Genomic DNA, 16,970 nt, shown 5'->3' on the forward strand with positions numbered 1-16,970 from the left:
AGTTGATACTTTAATATGTGTGTGTTTAGGATGCATGATTTATAATCAGTCTGCAGCGCTTCTTGGAGAAGTCTGAATTCTCATTCTCCATTTCCTTATTGGCAACGTGAGGATGATTACGAGGTGGTTCTCATAGGATGTAGGGAGTCAGAATGAAAATAATGCATATAATGCCTGGTGCAGAGGAAGGGTTCAGTTAACTATCTGTATTAATATTATTGATAACAGTCACGACAAACATAAGCTTAACAACAACAACAACAACAACAAAATAGTTGCAGAATTGAGCCACCAATTTACACACAAGATTGTAGGTAAGATGTTTTGGAAAAGTTATTATTTAACATATGTATATATTTTTGTACTTAAAATATGCCAGAGGTTGTTGTAAGAACTATTTAAATATTAACTCCTTAATCCTCATAATGACCCATGGAACAGGTAGGCTTATTATTGTCACTTTACAGGTGAGAAAACTGAGACATGAAAAGGTTTATCAACTCACCCAAAGTCACACAGCTGGTAAAACGGCAAAATTGAATTTGAACTCAGACATTCCAGTCTATTCTTTTGACTAATATACTAAGCTGCCTCTGTATTTTTCCTTGATTACTTTGTAAAAGTATGAGGAAAATATAAGTTCTGCAAGTAACCATGAAAATTATAAACAATCTATGCATCAACTGAAGCATAATTACAAATCCTTAGTTAAGCAAACATAATAAAACTTTGATATCAATCAAAAATTTTATTTAATGTAAGCAGGTTGATATGAATTCCATTGTAAAAAAAATGCAGAGTGCTGGAATACCATGCTTCTAATGTATTGGCTAGTAACACCTGCCTGCTATCAAAGGTATGCACACACCTGGGATGCAGAAGGTGGGGACTGGGTAGCTATGTGAGTGTCATGTGTGTCACACACACACACTCTCATCTCTTCTCTGGTGGTCCAGCTCCATCTCTTATCATTAGGCTTCTTGGGGCTAGTACCTAGGGCCTGTATCCTTTCAGAGGCAGCTAAGGAAAACACACATAATTAGAAAGAATGAACCAGCTTGTTGGATTTGGTCTCTTCCCATCCAGCCCTCCAAGTTAAGGAGAGCACCATTTTTCTTAGGGTCACCAAAAAAAACAAAAACAAAAACAAAACCAGAAGGATATCATACTGCAAGGATCTAATGGAAATATGCCTCAAATGAGAGGCTACTCTGTGCTCATCCCAATCCCAGGAACTGTATGCACATTATCTAATTTAATCTTTACTATATTTCTGGGAGTATTATTCCCATTTTACAGAGAAGGAATTTAGCAGGGTAACCAAGCTCATGAGTGGAGAAACTGGGATTAAACATAAAGCTTCCTTGCGCCAAAACTGTTGTCTTTCCACTCTTCCGCACTACCAGCTCAGCTGTGTTCTCTACATGCAGGCAGCTTTATAAGTTTCAGATTAGCCTGGGACTTCCAGGGTTTTGAATGGGTTAGGGAATGGGGAACTTTCAGGTTTACTTTCCATTTTCTCTTCATACATATGTAATATATAACATGAATCTATGGTACATAAGATAAATATGTAGCTACATATGAACTATATAATCACATATATGCATTATAAATATTTTTATAATATTTTAAAGGTTATCAAATAAATATTAAAATAAATAATTAAATATTTGATACTCAGCTTTGTTTTCCAAAGTGATAAATGTCTATATTTAGCAAAAGATTTTTTGGAGGCCTGATAATTTTTAGGAGTGTAAAGAAGTCCTGATATCTGAATGTTTAAGAACTGCTATTTTAGGCTGTTGTCTTATGTCTTATTTTCCCAACTAGATTGGTAAATATTTGAAGCAAATGTTTAACCAGCACATTAACACTTTTATGTTTTTATTCTTTTGTTCTCTTAGTGACTGTGTCTTTCCTATCAGATTTCTCACACTGTATGATGGTTACATTTCTCTGTAGCTGTCCTACCAGGCATAAGTTCTTTAGAGGATACACTGCTAGGCTGATCTTAGTTTTTATTATTTCTCCTGGTGTCCTGTGCTTAACGAGTGCTCATTGAGTGTGTAAAAACACGGCACAGTGAAAAACTAGATATTAAAAAATAATGTCAACCAATCTATTGAAATTTGCATCTCCATGTTTCCTCCAAAATAGTCATTGTGTTATGTTTGTACTTATTCTGATGAAAATTATTGCCTAATGTACATTTGCATCTTGTGCTTTATAACCACCTTCATATAGACACAGATTGAGAAGGTGTAAAAATGTGCATATTCTCACAATTGACAAATTCTTATCCTTTGAGGGTAGGTTTGACTTTCTGAAATGCTTTGACATCATTTGAAAGAAGCTTAAAAGAATAAGATAGCTGTTAATGACCAGTTTCCTATGTCACATATACAATTATAATGCAATTTCAAAATGTTAGGTAAATATATTTTGCAATATATTGTTCCTTTTGTAATACTTTCTATGTATTTATTTATATTTTTAAAATTTTATATTTGTGTATTTATTTTTCTGGACAGAGTCTTGCTCTGTCACCCTGGCTGGAGTGAAGTGGTTCGATCATAGCTCTCTGCAACTTCAAACTGCTGGGCAAAAGCAATCCTCCTGCCTCAGCCTCATGAGTAGAGTAGCTGGAACTACAGGCACATGCCACTGTACCCAGCTAATCAATGTATTTATTATGTTCCCACTGTGTGCTTTAATATATTTTCTGTTGTTTTCTGTAACCCATTTTGAGAGTGTGTTAGGGAATACAGATACAGTAACTTTGGTCTCTGCCCTTGAGTTGAGGAAATATTTAACGTCAGGCTTAATATCCTAATGGTTGGCCATTTGCCTTTAAAGATTGAAAAACAAACAAAACTGTGGATCTGGGTTATATGTTAAAAAAAAAAAAAAAAAAAAGTTTATGGGGCTGAAGCCAGGCAACAGACTAGAGCCCCTACATTCTTATTTAGGCTGAAAATATCCTGGAGTCCCTATATTGTTTATCTCAAGCAGATAGCAGCACTAACACTTACTCTTTAAGGTAGACACTGCCAGTGGGGTGGCTGTTATTATTAGCCTCATTAATTGGTGAATCAGGTAAAAGCAGCTTTAAATCATTCAAAGTTCTGGCCTATACAGGATATATTAATATCAGGTTAGCTACATCCAAAAGCTGACGGAGCCTTACTCAAGGTTGGGCTTGGTTGTTCACACCTATAATCTCAAAACTTTGGGAGGCTGAGGCAGGAGGATCACTTGGTGGCAAGAGTTTGAGACCAGCCTGAGCCACATAGTGACCCCTGGTAGAGACCCCTGTCTCTACCAAAAACAAAGAACTCTAACTGGTATAGTAGAAGGAGAAAATGAAACAAAAACCAACTGTCACCCTCATTCCTTACACCTGTCCCAACAACTCCTCTCACTCTCTTTTGAATGTATCTTGGCTGTTTGAGTCTCTCTCTAGCCCCATTACTGCTGTTTGGACTTGATATTTTGCTCTGCATTTTTAACTTTTTCTACCAGGGTTTCCAGAGCCTGAAAAATGTGGCATGAAACAAAACTAGTCAACCTATAATATTTATGATGTGTGGTAAATACAAGAATACACAATATATTGTATTACAATATTTTAACTGTGTCCTCAATTTGTTTGTGGCTTTCTTGAGGACATCAGTTTTGAGTGGGATGACCACATCCTTAATCTGAACTTTCCCTTGGAGGTCATTCTTTTTTTTTTGAAATGGAGTCTCACTCTGTTACCCAGGCTGGAGTGCAGTGGCGCAATCTCGGCTCACTGCAACCTCCGCCTCCCGGGTTCAAGTGATTCTCCTGCCTTGGCTTTCCAAGTAGCTGGGATTACAGGTGGACGCCACCATGCTGGGCTAATTTTTGTATTTTTAGAAGAGACAGAATTTCACCACGTTGGTCAGGCTGGTCTTAAACTTCTGACCTCGTGATCCGCCGGCCTTGGCCTCCTAAAGTGCTGGGATTACAGGCGTGAGCCACCCTGCCTGGCTGGAGGTCATTCTAATAGACTTTTTTTTGTTGTTGCTCACAGGCTTGTTCAATCTTATTTCAAAATTTGAGAAATACAGTTTCCATGGAACATCAACCAGATATCAGGTTGCTAGGGAGTTGATAGTCAAAAACTTTGTATCTTCCAGTTTTTCAGAATGGCTTCTAAAGGTTCTGATTCAGAGCTCTTACGCCAAATTGAACAACCAAGTGTCAAAGTACAATATTCAGGAAGTTAAAAACATGACTGACATACATGTACTATATATAGTGAGCTTGTGTATGTGTCAAAGAATGATTTAACTCATTAATGAATGAGGAAGCAGAATCACAATTAGGTCAAAGGAAGATACGGGAGAACAAAATATGTATTTGGTCAGGGAAAGAATGAATACAGGAAGAGGAATGGCAAATCAGATATAAAGTTGTTTAATGTCTTATTAGGCAATACAATAATAACTTTTGGGGTCATTTTTTCCATACTAAGAATTCATTTCCATCTCTATGACAAAATCCTTACTAATTTATTAAACTTCTACAAGTGAATGTTTACTTTTAGATAATCTGGGCCCAATAAAATATAAACATCAAGTCAGAGTTACTTTCACGTAGAACAGTGTTGTCCAATAAGGTACCACTAGCTATATGTGATCACTGACCATTTGGACTGTAGCTAGTCTGATTTAAAATGTTCTAAAAGTGTAAAATACACACCAGGTTCTGAAGATTTATTATTAAAAAAAGAATGTCAACTGTCCTTTTTTTTTTTAGCTTATTTATTATATGTTGAAGTGATAATAGTTTCGATATATACAGTTAAATAAAATATATTAAAATGAATTTTACTTGTTTCTTTTCATTCTTTCAATTTGACCACTAGAAATTTGGAAAGTATGGCTGGGCACGGTGGCTCACGCCTGTAATCCCAGCACTTTGGGAGGCCGATCACGCGAGGTCAGTAGATCGAGACCATCCTGGCTAACGCAGTGAAACCCCGTCTCTAATAAAAATACAAAAACATTAGCTGGGCATTGTGGCGGGCACCTGTAGTCCCAGCTACTTGGGGGGCTGAGGCAGGAGAATGGTGTGAACCCGGGGAGGCGGAGGTTGCAGTGAGGTGAGATCAAGCCACTGCACTCCAGCCTGGGTGACAGAGCGAGACTCCGTCTCAAAAAAAAAAAAAAATTTGGAAAGTATTTATGTGATTCACATTCTCTTTTACTGTCTAGTATTGCGTTACATCATCACGTATACCATAAGTAGACTTTTTAGATAATTCTCTAATATAGCTTGGAAAGATACGGAGAAATATTTTTGCCTGGCTTTTAAGTTTTGCATAACTTTTTCAACACACTTTACAAGGGATCTAGAAAGGGCTTGGTTACATATTTCTCTGTCTTCTGGCCTCCACCATGTTGCCAGGAGGTTGGGGACAAGATTCTGTGTGGCTGGATGTCCTAATGGCTTGAGGTCTTCAGACTTGCATGTAAAGAGATGTGATTAGCTTGAGTTGACTGGAAAAATCATATTAGAGAACTGAATCACAGTGATTAAATTTACTTGTCGATTTATAAACCAGGATACCAATTTATAGTGAAAGGAGGTCCAGTTACCTGGTAATTAAGACTCCTCATAGCTATTTTCATGGTGGATACACTTAGCCAAGTTTTAAATGAGAAGGGGGTTCATTGCGTACAGAATAAGATCTACATCACATGTTCTTTTTTTTTCTTTTTTCTTTTAAGACGGAGTCTTGCTCTGTTGCCCAGGCTGGAGTGCAATGACACAATCTCAGCTAACTACAACCTCCGCCTCCCAGGTTCAAGGGATTCTCCTGCCTCAGTTTCCCGAGTAGCTGGTAATACAGTTGCCTGCCACCGTGCCCAGCTAATTTTTGTATTTTTTAAAGTAGAGATGGGGTTTCACCATGCTGGCCAGGCTGGTCTCGAACTCCTGACCTCAGGCAATCTGCCCGCCTCAGCCTCCCCAAGTGCTCCCAAGTGCTGGGATTACAGGCATGAGCCACCAAGCCCGGCCTAAGTGACATGTTATTATATTGTTTCTTTCTTTCTTTTTTTTTTTTTTTTTTTTGCGACTGAGTCTCACTCTGTCGCCCAGGCTGGAGTATAGTGGCGTCATCTCGGCTCATTGCAACCTGCAACCTCCTCCTCCTGCATTCAAGTGATTCTCTTGCCTCAGCCTCCCGAGTGCCTCCACTCTCAGCTAATTTTTGTACTTTTAGTAGAGATGGGGTTTCACCATGTTGGCTAGGCTGATCTCAAACTCCTGGCCTCAGGTGATCCGCCCCGGTGAGTCTCCCAAAGTGCTGGGATTACAGGCCTGGGCCACAGGGTCCAGCCTTATATTATTTCTTTTACTACAATATATTAGTATGATGCAACTGCTTCAATTGTTTATATACTTTACATAATTTTGTATAATTCTTATACCTTGTCACTCTGAGGAATGGCTGGTCTAAAGTGTTTTTCCACCACTGCTAATTCATCCATCACTAATCTCATTAGACTGTTAATTCCCAGAGGACATAAGCACACAAGTAGACAATGTTTCCAAACGTTGGACAAATGTTATTTAATAAAACAAGGGGGTCACCCTTAGTCTAAAAGATGTTTCACTTTTCATTCTTCATTGAACTCAATTTATAGGATACCTTTTGACTTTCCCACAATCTAAGGCTGTTCTCTAACACATATTTTCATGAAAACATATATTTGAGTAGAAATTGTTGGTGAGCTGTAATATTACCTTTGTCCCTAAATATAAATCCATAATTATATCAAATGTATGGGCAGACAACTTACTTTGCCTTTAATCTCTAGAAAAAAATAGCAATTACTTGGGGTCGGAGAGTAAAATAAGTAGTGAACCTTAAAGTAGTAAACTTGAGAACAGAATAGTTTCAGAGGGGAAAAGAAGAGGTGATTTTCAGCTCATCAACAAAAGATCTTATAATAAATTACATGTTCTGGTACTTTTCCTATCTTTCTGTGTAAATTTTTGCCATTTAAAAAATAAATTTCAAATATATTGTTCATCTTAAAAGTCAAGAGTTTGTTTTATTAAAGTCAGTTGCTTTATTTGCAATTCAAAGATATATTTGAGTTTCAAACTGGAGATTGTCCTGTACGGTAACTTGTGTAAGGTGTGGTTACTGAAAGTAACCTCTAATTTTCATGGGCTGAAATTCATCTCTAATATTGCAATGTACGAAAATAAATAAATAAATAAATGCTTGTTTTCTTTGAAAACATATTATCTCAGTGCCTCTAACTGCCAAATCTATTGGCTTTCTTTGCAGGCTTAAGGGATCTCCCTTGTTCCTTTATTATCTCTATCTTGAGAGCCAGACCTCCTGCCTTACACAACTCAGAGGGGGACCTCAGAGCTTTTTAAAAAGAGCCCAATTTCTCGCCTGTAGAGAAGTGAAAAGGATGCCCCGCCCCCATCTATGAAAAGAAGGATTTGATGGTTTCAATGTCTTCAAATCAAAGATTTAAGTCTCTAGCCCCCCACCACACCGGACCCTACCAAGGCTCATGAACCCCCTCCCAGCCCTCCCTAATTACTTTGGACTGGCCCTGGAATCCTCGTCCCAGTCCACAGTTCCTGTGCGTCTGCAGGAAGAATTCACACAGGACCTGTGTTACTTCCCTTGTGAAGAAACAGAATTATCATGAAAATTTAGGTGGAAACCATTTCGCTTTTTTTTTCAAAAATAAGGGAAGCATGTGCCCAACCACCCCTGGGAAAAAGAACTTTCAGGGGCAAAGGAGCGAACAGGTAATTTATAAGAAAAACAGAAAGTGGTCTCTGACTGCCCCAGACTTCCTTCGGAGTTGGGGGAATTGGGGACGCCTGGACGCGTTGTTTTTGTGGTTGTGGAAAAAATAAATGAAAAGCCTGAAGCCCGAGGCTTCTGAAATCCTTTCCTGACCAAATCCGGGTGATTTGGTGCAGGGAATTTTAATATTTTTCCCCTTTTGTGAGGTGGAACAAACACAACTTGGGAGCAGCGCAGCGACTCAGAGCCTGCCAGCCAGGCGGGCCACCAGAGCACCAATCAGAGCGCTCCTGCGCTCTATATATACAGCGGCCCTGCCCAAGCGCTGTTTCATCGGCGCTTTGCCACTTGTACCCGAGTTGTTGATCCTCAACATGTCCGAGACTGCTCCTGTCGCTCCCGCTGCCGCGCCTCCGGCGGAGAAAGTCCCCGTAAAGAAGAAAACAGCCAAGAAATCTGGGGGGCCGCCTCGTAAGGCATCTGGTCCCCCGGTGTCAGAGCTCATCACCAAGGCGGTGGCAGCCTCTAAAGAGCGCAGCGGGGTTTCTCTTGCTGCCTTGAAAAAAGCGTTGGCTGCCGCCGGCTATGATGTGGAGAAAAACAACAGCCGAATCAAACTTGGTCTCAAGAGTCTGGTGAGCAAGGGCACTCTGGTGCAGACGAAGGGCACCGGTGCTTCTGGTTCCTTCAAACTCAACAAGAAGGCAGCCTCCGGCGAAGCCAAGCCCAAGGTTAAGAAAGTGGGCGCAGCCAAGCCTAAGAAGCCGGTTGGGGCAGCTAAGAAGCCTAGGAAGGCGACTGGCGGCGCTACCCCGAAGAAGAGCGCTAAGAAAACACCGAAGAAGGCGAAGAAGCCGGCCGCGGCCACTGTGACCAAGAAAGTGGCCAAGAGCCCAAAGAAGGCCAAGGTTGCGAAGCCCAAGAAAGCTGCCAAAAGTGCTGCTAAGTCCGTGAAGCCCAAGGCCGCCAAGCCCAAGGTTGTCAAGCCTAAGAAGGCGGCACCCAAGAAGAAATAGGTGGACGCCTGCTTCAAAAAACCCAAAAGGCTCTTTTCAGAGCCACCACTGATCTCAATAAAAGAGCTGGATACTTGTTTTTCTTAGTTGCCCTTGTTCCTTTTCTTGCTCGACCCTGCTCCTTAAGGTTAGTCGAACGGGAACCTTATGATAAGACAAATAAGTAACGGGGGTTCGATAGTGGCCGTGGTGAGGTTACGGCGCTTAAACCTTTACTGCGACTTCCATGTCCCTGACTGCTGCTTCGAGGCGTTTCCCGCTGGCGGATGTTTTTGGGATGGCAGTCAGCCACGCCCCAGGCCTGTGAAAGGCAGAAAAGATCGCAAAACAAGAGCCAGTTTCTTCGTCTAAAGGGATATCCGGATTGGACTAAAAAATAATTCAAAAGTCCCGCCCTGCTCCTGGGTTGGTCCGTCGTTCTAGTCCATGACTTTCATTCTATATTTAATTGGATGGTGGCAGACGTTGCTTATTCCGTGTGTGTTGCTTCTCTGTGACTTGAAAGTTTTGCCTCTTGATATTAACGTTCGGGATTTCGGACGCTTTCCATGTTGTCGGTAGTCAAGTTGGTATCTCCTGGAGGTAGTGGCAACATCCAGCCCTGGGAGGAGAGTGCGTGCAGGTACCTTTGTCCTACATTCCTCTGCTGTTAATTTCTCATTCCTGTGGCAACAAAGGAATGCATTTGAATAAACAGCGGCAATAGCCCTTCCTCCACCCAAGGCAATCGTGGACCTAGGGAGCTTTTTGTTTCTCATATCATGCATGTAGTGTTCCGCTAAACTGACAGATTTGAGCGTATCGAAAGCACAACTTTTAGCCAGCCATTTTGTCCTCGCATGACGGTTACTTATCCTCAGTTTAGGCAGACATCAACATTTAAACATCGAAGTTCTTTTAAACGTGTTTTGTTTGGCAGTCCAAGTGTTTCTACGCGGAGAACGATTTGTACTATTAACTAAAGTATATGGATAAATGAGAGACATTTCTAATAAAGGCCTTCGTTAATGGTTCCCTCTATTTGACACCCATGGTGCTTCTGAATACAGAAAACCTAGCGTCTTATATTCGGTTCTTTTAAAATCTGATAGGCACATTTCGGTGAGACCTAAATTATGTGGACCGGGACTTCTGGAGATAAGCTGCTCAGTTATTCTACCATCTCCACAATGATGAATGTAGTGAGTTAATTTCTCTGTTGGTGATAGTGACCACGGATTCATCCCAAGAAAGGGAGAAAGGGGAGGGAGGCAAGCAGAGAGACAGGGAGGCAGAGGCAGGGAAGAAGGAAAAAGCATTCTCCCATGGGTTAAGTAATTTTGTGTTGTTAATTTTACATTACAACACGGTTTACATGGTGAACTCTATTTTGGTGTAAGGTTTAATATATGGACATATTTTCTCCCAAGACCATTTATGAACTTTCATTTCTGCTTCCCCCTTCTTCCTCCCGTGTCACCCTCCACACTCCTATCAATTTTGGCTATTTTTGTCATAGGCTAATAGGCTAAAATTTCATGGACAGTTGGACTGTCTCAGGTTTCGGTTTTATTCCTTTAGTCATTCCCACAGTTCTTAAGGTAGAATTGTACTGTTTTAAACATTGTGCTATGTGCTACCCTTAATACTGAGATGATTATGTGACAAATGACAGGTGTTCAACTAGTACCTAAATCTGTAGTACCTTATCAAGCCTAATGCTACTTCACCATGCCTACTCCATTCACCTCACTTTATCTCATCACAGGCATTCTATCATCTCACATCATCACAAGTAAAACGGTAAGCCATTTTGAGAGAGATCACAGTCACATAATTTATATTTTTATTTATTTATTTATAAGACGGAGTTTCCCTCTGTCACCCAGGCTGGAGTGCTATGGCACGATCTTGGCTCCCTGCAACCTCGGCCTCCCGGGTTAAAGCGATTCTCCTGCTATGCCTCCCGAGTAGCTGAGATTACAGGGGCCTGTCACCATGCCCGGCTAATTTTTGTATTTTTAGTAGAAACGGTTTTCACCAAGTTGGCCAGACTGGTCTCGAACTCCTGACCTCATGTTATCCGCCCACCTCGTCCTGCTAAAGTGCTGGGATTACAGGCGTGAGCTACCGTTCCCAGACTCAAATAATTTTTATTACAGTATGTGGTCATAATTGTTCTATCAGTTATTGCTAATCTCTTACTGTGCCTGATTTATAAATTAAATTAATCATTGCTATGTATATATAAAAAAAAAACAGCGTATATAGGGTTCAGTAGTATCTGTGGTTTCAGGCATCCACTGGTTGTGCGGTTTATTAAACATGCATTTACATCAGTCTCCCAAAGATAAGGGGAGACTGATGTAAATGCATGTTTAATAAACCGAGATGTTATAACTGGACTTTAATAGCTGAATAGCTGATACAGCTAATTTTCTCTCATTATTATTCTTTTTCAGAATTATCCTGGTTATTCCATGTTTTTATTTTTCCATATATATATTAAGATCCCTCCCACCTCCTCCTGTTTCTCCATCTCAACATCACACAATTAAAAAAAAAAAAAAAAGGCCGGAGGCGGTGGCTCACTCCTGTAATCCCAGCACTTTGGTAGGCCGAGGCGGGTGGATCACAGGTCAGGAGTTCAAGACTAGCCTTACCAATATGGTGAACTCCTGTCTCTACTAAAAATACAAAAATTAGCCAGCCGTGGTGGTAGGCGCCTGTAATATCAGCTACTCGGGTAGCTGAGGCAGAGAATTGCTTGAACCTAGGAAGCGGAGGTTGCAGTGAGCCGAGATTGCGCCACTGCACTCTAGCCTGGGCGACACGGCGAGACTCCGTCATAAAAAAAAAAGCCGGAAGCGGTGACTCACGCCTGTAATCCCAGCACTTTGGGAGGCTGAGTTGGGCAGATCACCTGAGGTTAGGAGTTCTCCATCAAAACACACAATAAACTGGGCGTGGTGTCACACACCTGTAATCCTAGCTACTCGGGAGACAGAGACAGGAGAATCGCTTGAACCCGGGAGGCAGAGGTTGCAGTGAGCTAAGATGATGCCACTGCACTCCACCTGGGCTACAGAGCCAGAGTCTGTCTCAAAAAACTAAATAAATAAAAATAAAGTTACGGTACATTGATCTTCTGTGTTCCTTTCTCCCTTAGACACTTTCATGGCTACCCATTTAGTTGATGTTCATATCATCTCTAAGAGTTAGTCAGGAGAGGAATCAACCCAAGCAAAAATAGAAGATTTTCTAATTTTCCTTCAATGCCCTTTGGGGTCTTAATCTATTTGAGTTATATACTTTCAATTAATCCCAACCTCGAATGTCTTCTGCAAACATGTTTCCACAGATGAAAGCCGTGAAATGAAACACACTCATTTAATTTATAGAGTTAAAAATTAGAAAAATTTTCAATTCTACCTGGCCTTTAGATTCAGTCTTCCATATGTTTTCTCAATTTTGTTCATGTCCTTTAGTTTTGTTTTATTCCATCACAATTGTTCACCTAGCTGACTGGCTTAGGTCTAATGAACCATTAATTTGGAAATTAAAATTGGCCATTTTAAGATGAAAAAGATTCTTGCCTCAGTTTTATTTAGGTTTTCAAACTGTCAATGAAGAAACATTTTTTTTCTGTACTGTTAGTTTCACTGAGTAGGGTCTTGCAACTTTAAGTGACAAAGGACAGATTAACATGCGGAAAAAAAAGCATACAATTTTATTAGTATATTACATGCACAGAGTTCACAAAGAAAAAAAATGAAACCTTAAAAAAGCAGTTAGACTCACAGACTTATACATCATTCCAACAAAGGAAAGGGAGTTTGCACTTCATGGGATAACAAATTTGGGAATGTGACTGGGAAGTACATGGGCAATAAAAAACCACGGAAGATAAAATGAAAGATAGAAATAATTGTAGTAAGGTTTGTTTTTGCAGATTCATCTCAGTGCCAACGTTCCACATCTAATGATAAGAGTTGCTCTCTTTTTCCTGGTGTAGCAATTGGGGACACTTTTACAGGGGAAATTTCTGTCACCTTCACAAAGGGAAATACCCTACATTATTTGGGTAAAGAGAAGACAGAGGACTCTTCCTACACCTGTTGATTTTCAATTGCCTTCAGTTGAAAATAATTCTTATGCCAAAGTAGAATAATTTGGGGGTGACATCCTGACATTCTTCAGAACATATATTTAATTTCACATTATTAATTATATCATTTTTGATTTTTAAATTAGTTTTATAAAATAATTTTGGAGAACAGTAATGATATTCAAATAATTCCAGAAACACTGCTGATTAGCCAAAAATGTCAATGAATATTGCATAAACAACTGATAATTCAACCATGAAAATTTATGACATTGTTCATGTGTGATAAAACTACGAGTAACATAAAAACTAGAGAGGCTACTTGTAATGCGTTATTCCGAACTTTCTTTTTTTTTTTTTTGAGACATAGTCTCTCTCTGTCACCCAGGCTGGAGTGCAATGGTGCAATCTTGGCTCACTGCAGCCTCCACTTCCTGGGTTCAAGCGATTCTACCTCCTCAGCCTCCCGAGTAACTGGGATTACAGGTGTCTGCCACCAAGCCCGGCTAATTTTTTTTGTATTTTTAGGAGAGACGGGGTTTAGCCATGTTGGCCAGGCTCGTCTCGAACTCCTGACCTCAGTGATCCACCTACCTCGGCCTCCCAAAGTGCTAGGATTACAGGCGTAAGCCACCGTGCCAGGCGCATTATTCCAAACTTTCATACACAGTGCTCTCATGGCTACAAAATGAAATATCTTATTATATACCCCAAGGCAAAGCTCTGGATATTTTGGCCATGTAAGCCTGAGGGAAATGTAGAAAAGGCATTGTGGTTGAAATTCATACTAGAGATGAACAGGCCCATTGCAAGACAGAATTACATCACTAAAGGATATCAGAAGACAATAGGGATTTAGGGTACAGTGGCAACAACAGTTTTGGGAACTAGCATTTCTTGAGCACTTATTTACAATATGCCAAGCACTGTTGCTGATTATATTTATTTTCAAACACATTCTTGTCACAGCACTTTGAGGTGCCATTGTCATTCACACTTCAGAGATGAAGATCTAAAGCTTGGTGTCATTGAGGATGTAGCTAGTTAGCTCTGTGTGTGTGTGTGTGTGTGTGTGTGTGTGTGTGTGTATGTGCAGTTTTTTTTTTTCATTTAAAGTCAATAAATTTTTATTTGAAGAATTTCACATCAAGGTAACCTAGTTCCTCTAAAGAGCTGGAATCAAAATGTATCTTCAAAAGATTCATCTTCAAGTTAGCCCTTCTTAATAGAACTGATGCTTAACCCACAGTTGTCAGCCCACAATTCTTTTATTTTGATTTTTTTTTTATTTTTTTTTGAGACGGAGTCTCGCACTGTTGCCCGGGCTGATGGGCAGTGGCGTGATCTCGATTCTCCTGCCTCAGCCTCCTTAGTAGCTGGGACCACAGGCGCATGCCACCATGCCCAGGTAATTTTTGTATTTTTATTAGAGACGGGGTTTCACTATGTTGGCCAGGCCGGTCTTGAACTCCTAACCTCGTGATCTGCCTGCCTTTTAGCCTCCCACAGTGCTGGGATTACAGGTATGAACCACAGCGCCTGGCCTTATTTTCCTTTCTTTAATCTCCATTTGAATATGGATATACTGATGAAAACTTCAACATTCTTCACCAAGAATCTTTGGGATTTAATTTCTTCAACCACTTTACTTTGGGGTCATTTTAAGATTAGGTGTATCTGCCTGGTTCTCAGTTTGACACCGTTTGTCTCTAAACATGAATGAGTTCCAATCATATTTATTCCTAAGCTATCACACTCAAGTATACTACAGATCTGTGGAATATGCCAAAAGTTAAGGTAAAAAATTAAATTATTAGGTATTTCATACTTTTTGCTAGTTTTTGATCTGTGAGTGAATATAACTATCCTCTATATCCTGGCACTGTTCCTCAGAAACATAGTGGCCACATATGCAATTTTAAATTTTTTAGTAGCCACATTTTAAAAAGTTAAAAAAAAAAGTGAAATCTATTTTAATGATTTTAATCCAGTGTAATCAAAAATTGTTTCAACAAGGTATCTAATATTAAAACATTGAGTTTTTACTTTGTTATTTTACTAGGTCTTTGAAATCTGGTGTGTATTTTAAACTTAAAGCACATCTCAGTTTGGAGTAGCCACATTTCAATGCTTAATAGTCACGTATGATTAGTGGCTACCATCTTGGACAGGACAGCTTTTATACTCTGGGAAGACACAAGCAAATACTTGCTCTGCATCAGAATCCAGATGTTTTTTTTAAAAAAAACAAACAAACAATTTTTCTGACCTGTTCCTGAAACCCTGGGAGTGTCTCTAATGCTTTATATTTTATTGGCTTGTTCTATTGTAACCACCTAACGGGCTCTCCTTGTCTGCTGCCTAGGCAGAGCTGATTTATCAAGACAGGGGAATTGCAACAAGGAGCCAGCTGTACAGGAGACTAGAGTTTTATTATTGCTCAAATCAGTCTCCTTGAGAATTTGCGGAGCAAAGTTTTTAAGAATAATTTGATTGTAGGGGACCAGTGATTCCGGAGTGCTGATTGGTTGGGTCAGAGATGAAATTATAGGAAGTCTAAGCTGTCCTCTTGTTGTAAATCAGTTCCTTGGGGTGGTGGGGGTCACAAGACCAGATAATCCAGTTTATCTATCTGGGTGGTGCCAGCTGATCCATTGTGTTCAGGTTCTGCAAAATAGCTCAAGCATTGATCATCGGTTTTAAAATAGTGATTTTATCCCCAGGAGCAATTTGAGGAGGTTTAGAATCTTGTAGCTTCCAGCTACATGACTCCTAAACCATAATTTTAATCTTGTGGCTAATTTGTTAGTCCCTGCAAAAGCAGTCTGGTCCCCAGGCAGGAAAGGGGTTTGTTTCTGAAAGGGCTGTTATTGTTTTTGTTTCAAAGCAGAACTATAAACTAAGTTCCTCCCAAAGTTAGTTAATCCCAAGCTCAGGAATGAAAAGGACAGCTTGGAGGTTAGAAGCAAGATGGAGTCGGTTAGGTCAGATCTCTTTCACTGTAATAATTTTCAGTTATGATTTTTGCAAAGGCGGTTTCACTGTCCACTTCACCTCACATCAGGCCTCTGACTAGAGGATTCCAACAATACTTAGGCCAGGCCACCACCATGTCTCCTCATCCACCCTGAGGCAGTACAATTTCTGAAACAAAGGAAACTATATATGATAATATGAAACTATATATGAGAAGGAAATTATATATGATAATCAATTTCAGGGTTATCTTATTGATTAGAAGATATTAGAGTGTGACACTGCCTGGCAATGATTATCTACTAGTAGTAAGAATTTGGCCAATTTACTGAAATTCCTGAGGCTGAACCTCCACTTCTGTAAAATGGAGGCAGTGAGATAATTTGCATTACAATGCTGAAGTAAGAATTTTACACAATAATTCAGACCAACCACTTCATGTAGTACTTGATCCATGGAAAACTATCAATGACAGTTTATAGTTTATAGTATTAATGAATCCTTTATTGTTATTTCCTTCTACACATTGTCCTCTCTAAAAGAAGGTAATATTCAATACAAATAAAGTTATAACAGCTTACAAAGTTGTCCCAGGGAATTCACTTAACCACTGAAGTGTTCAAATTGCTTAAGGTTGACTTTATATTCTCCTGACTAAGCTTTCTCCTTCTGGTATTTCTTCTGAGAACAGCACCAGCATCCAAAGCATCATGCAAACAGTGGTCATCCCAGAACAGTAATTCTCAACTCATAGGGTGCTCCTGCAGAGATGTATTTGAATAGAGTGGTAGGATGCTAAAGAAGGCCACGTATAATTTGGCCAGTGATCTGAGGCAGATTTATCCTGAAGCTAATGAAACACAAGTGTAAGGGCCTGTACTTCCAAGGTGCTGAGAGGGGCCCTACAAATTTGTTAGTTTGTCTCTCTCTTTTTAAAATTTGTAGTATTAAGGTATTTTAATCACAGAAGGTTAAGACTGTTATTTCCACTCAATCTTCCTTTTTATTAAAATTCATCATTGTCTGATTATGTTGGAATCCTGATGAAAATATTTGGAATTTGAGTAAGAGA

At 39.8% G+C, this 16,970-nt stretch overlaps 1 protein-coding gene across 1 annotated transcript; it reads left to right on the plus strand.

Annotated features, from left to right (window-relative positions):
* The first annotated feature begins 8,137 nt into the window (after positions 1–8,137).
* Positions 8,138–8,921, plus strand: H1-2 (H1.2 linker histone, cluster member). Its single transcript, XM_011742772.3, has one exon. The coding sequence runs from the start codon at positions 8,194–8,196 to the stop codon at positions 8,833–8,835; it is 642 nt and encodes a 213-aa protein (XP_011741074.1). The 5' UTR covers positions 8,138–8,193; the 3' UTR covers positions 8,836–8,921.
* The last annotated feature ends 8,049 nt before the right edge of the window (positions 8,922–16,970 follow it).

Source organism: Macaca nemestrina, chromosome 5 (genome assembly GCF_043159975.1).
Source record: "Macaca nemestrina isolate mMacNem1 chromosome 5, mMacNem.hap1, whole genome shotgun sequence".
NCBI lineage: Eukaryota > Metazoa > Chordata > Mammalia > Primates > Cercopithecidae > Macaca > Macaca nemestrina.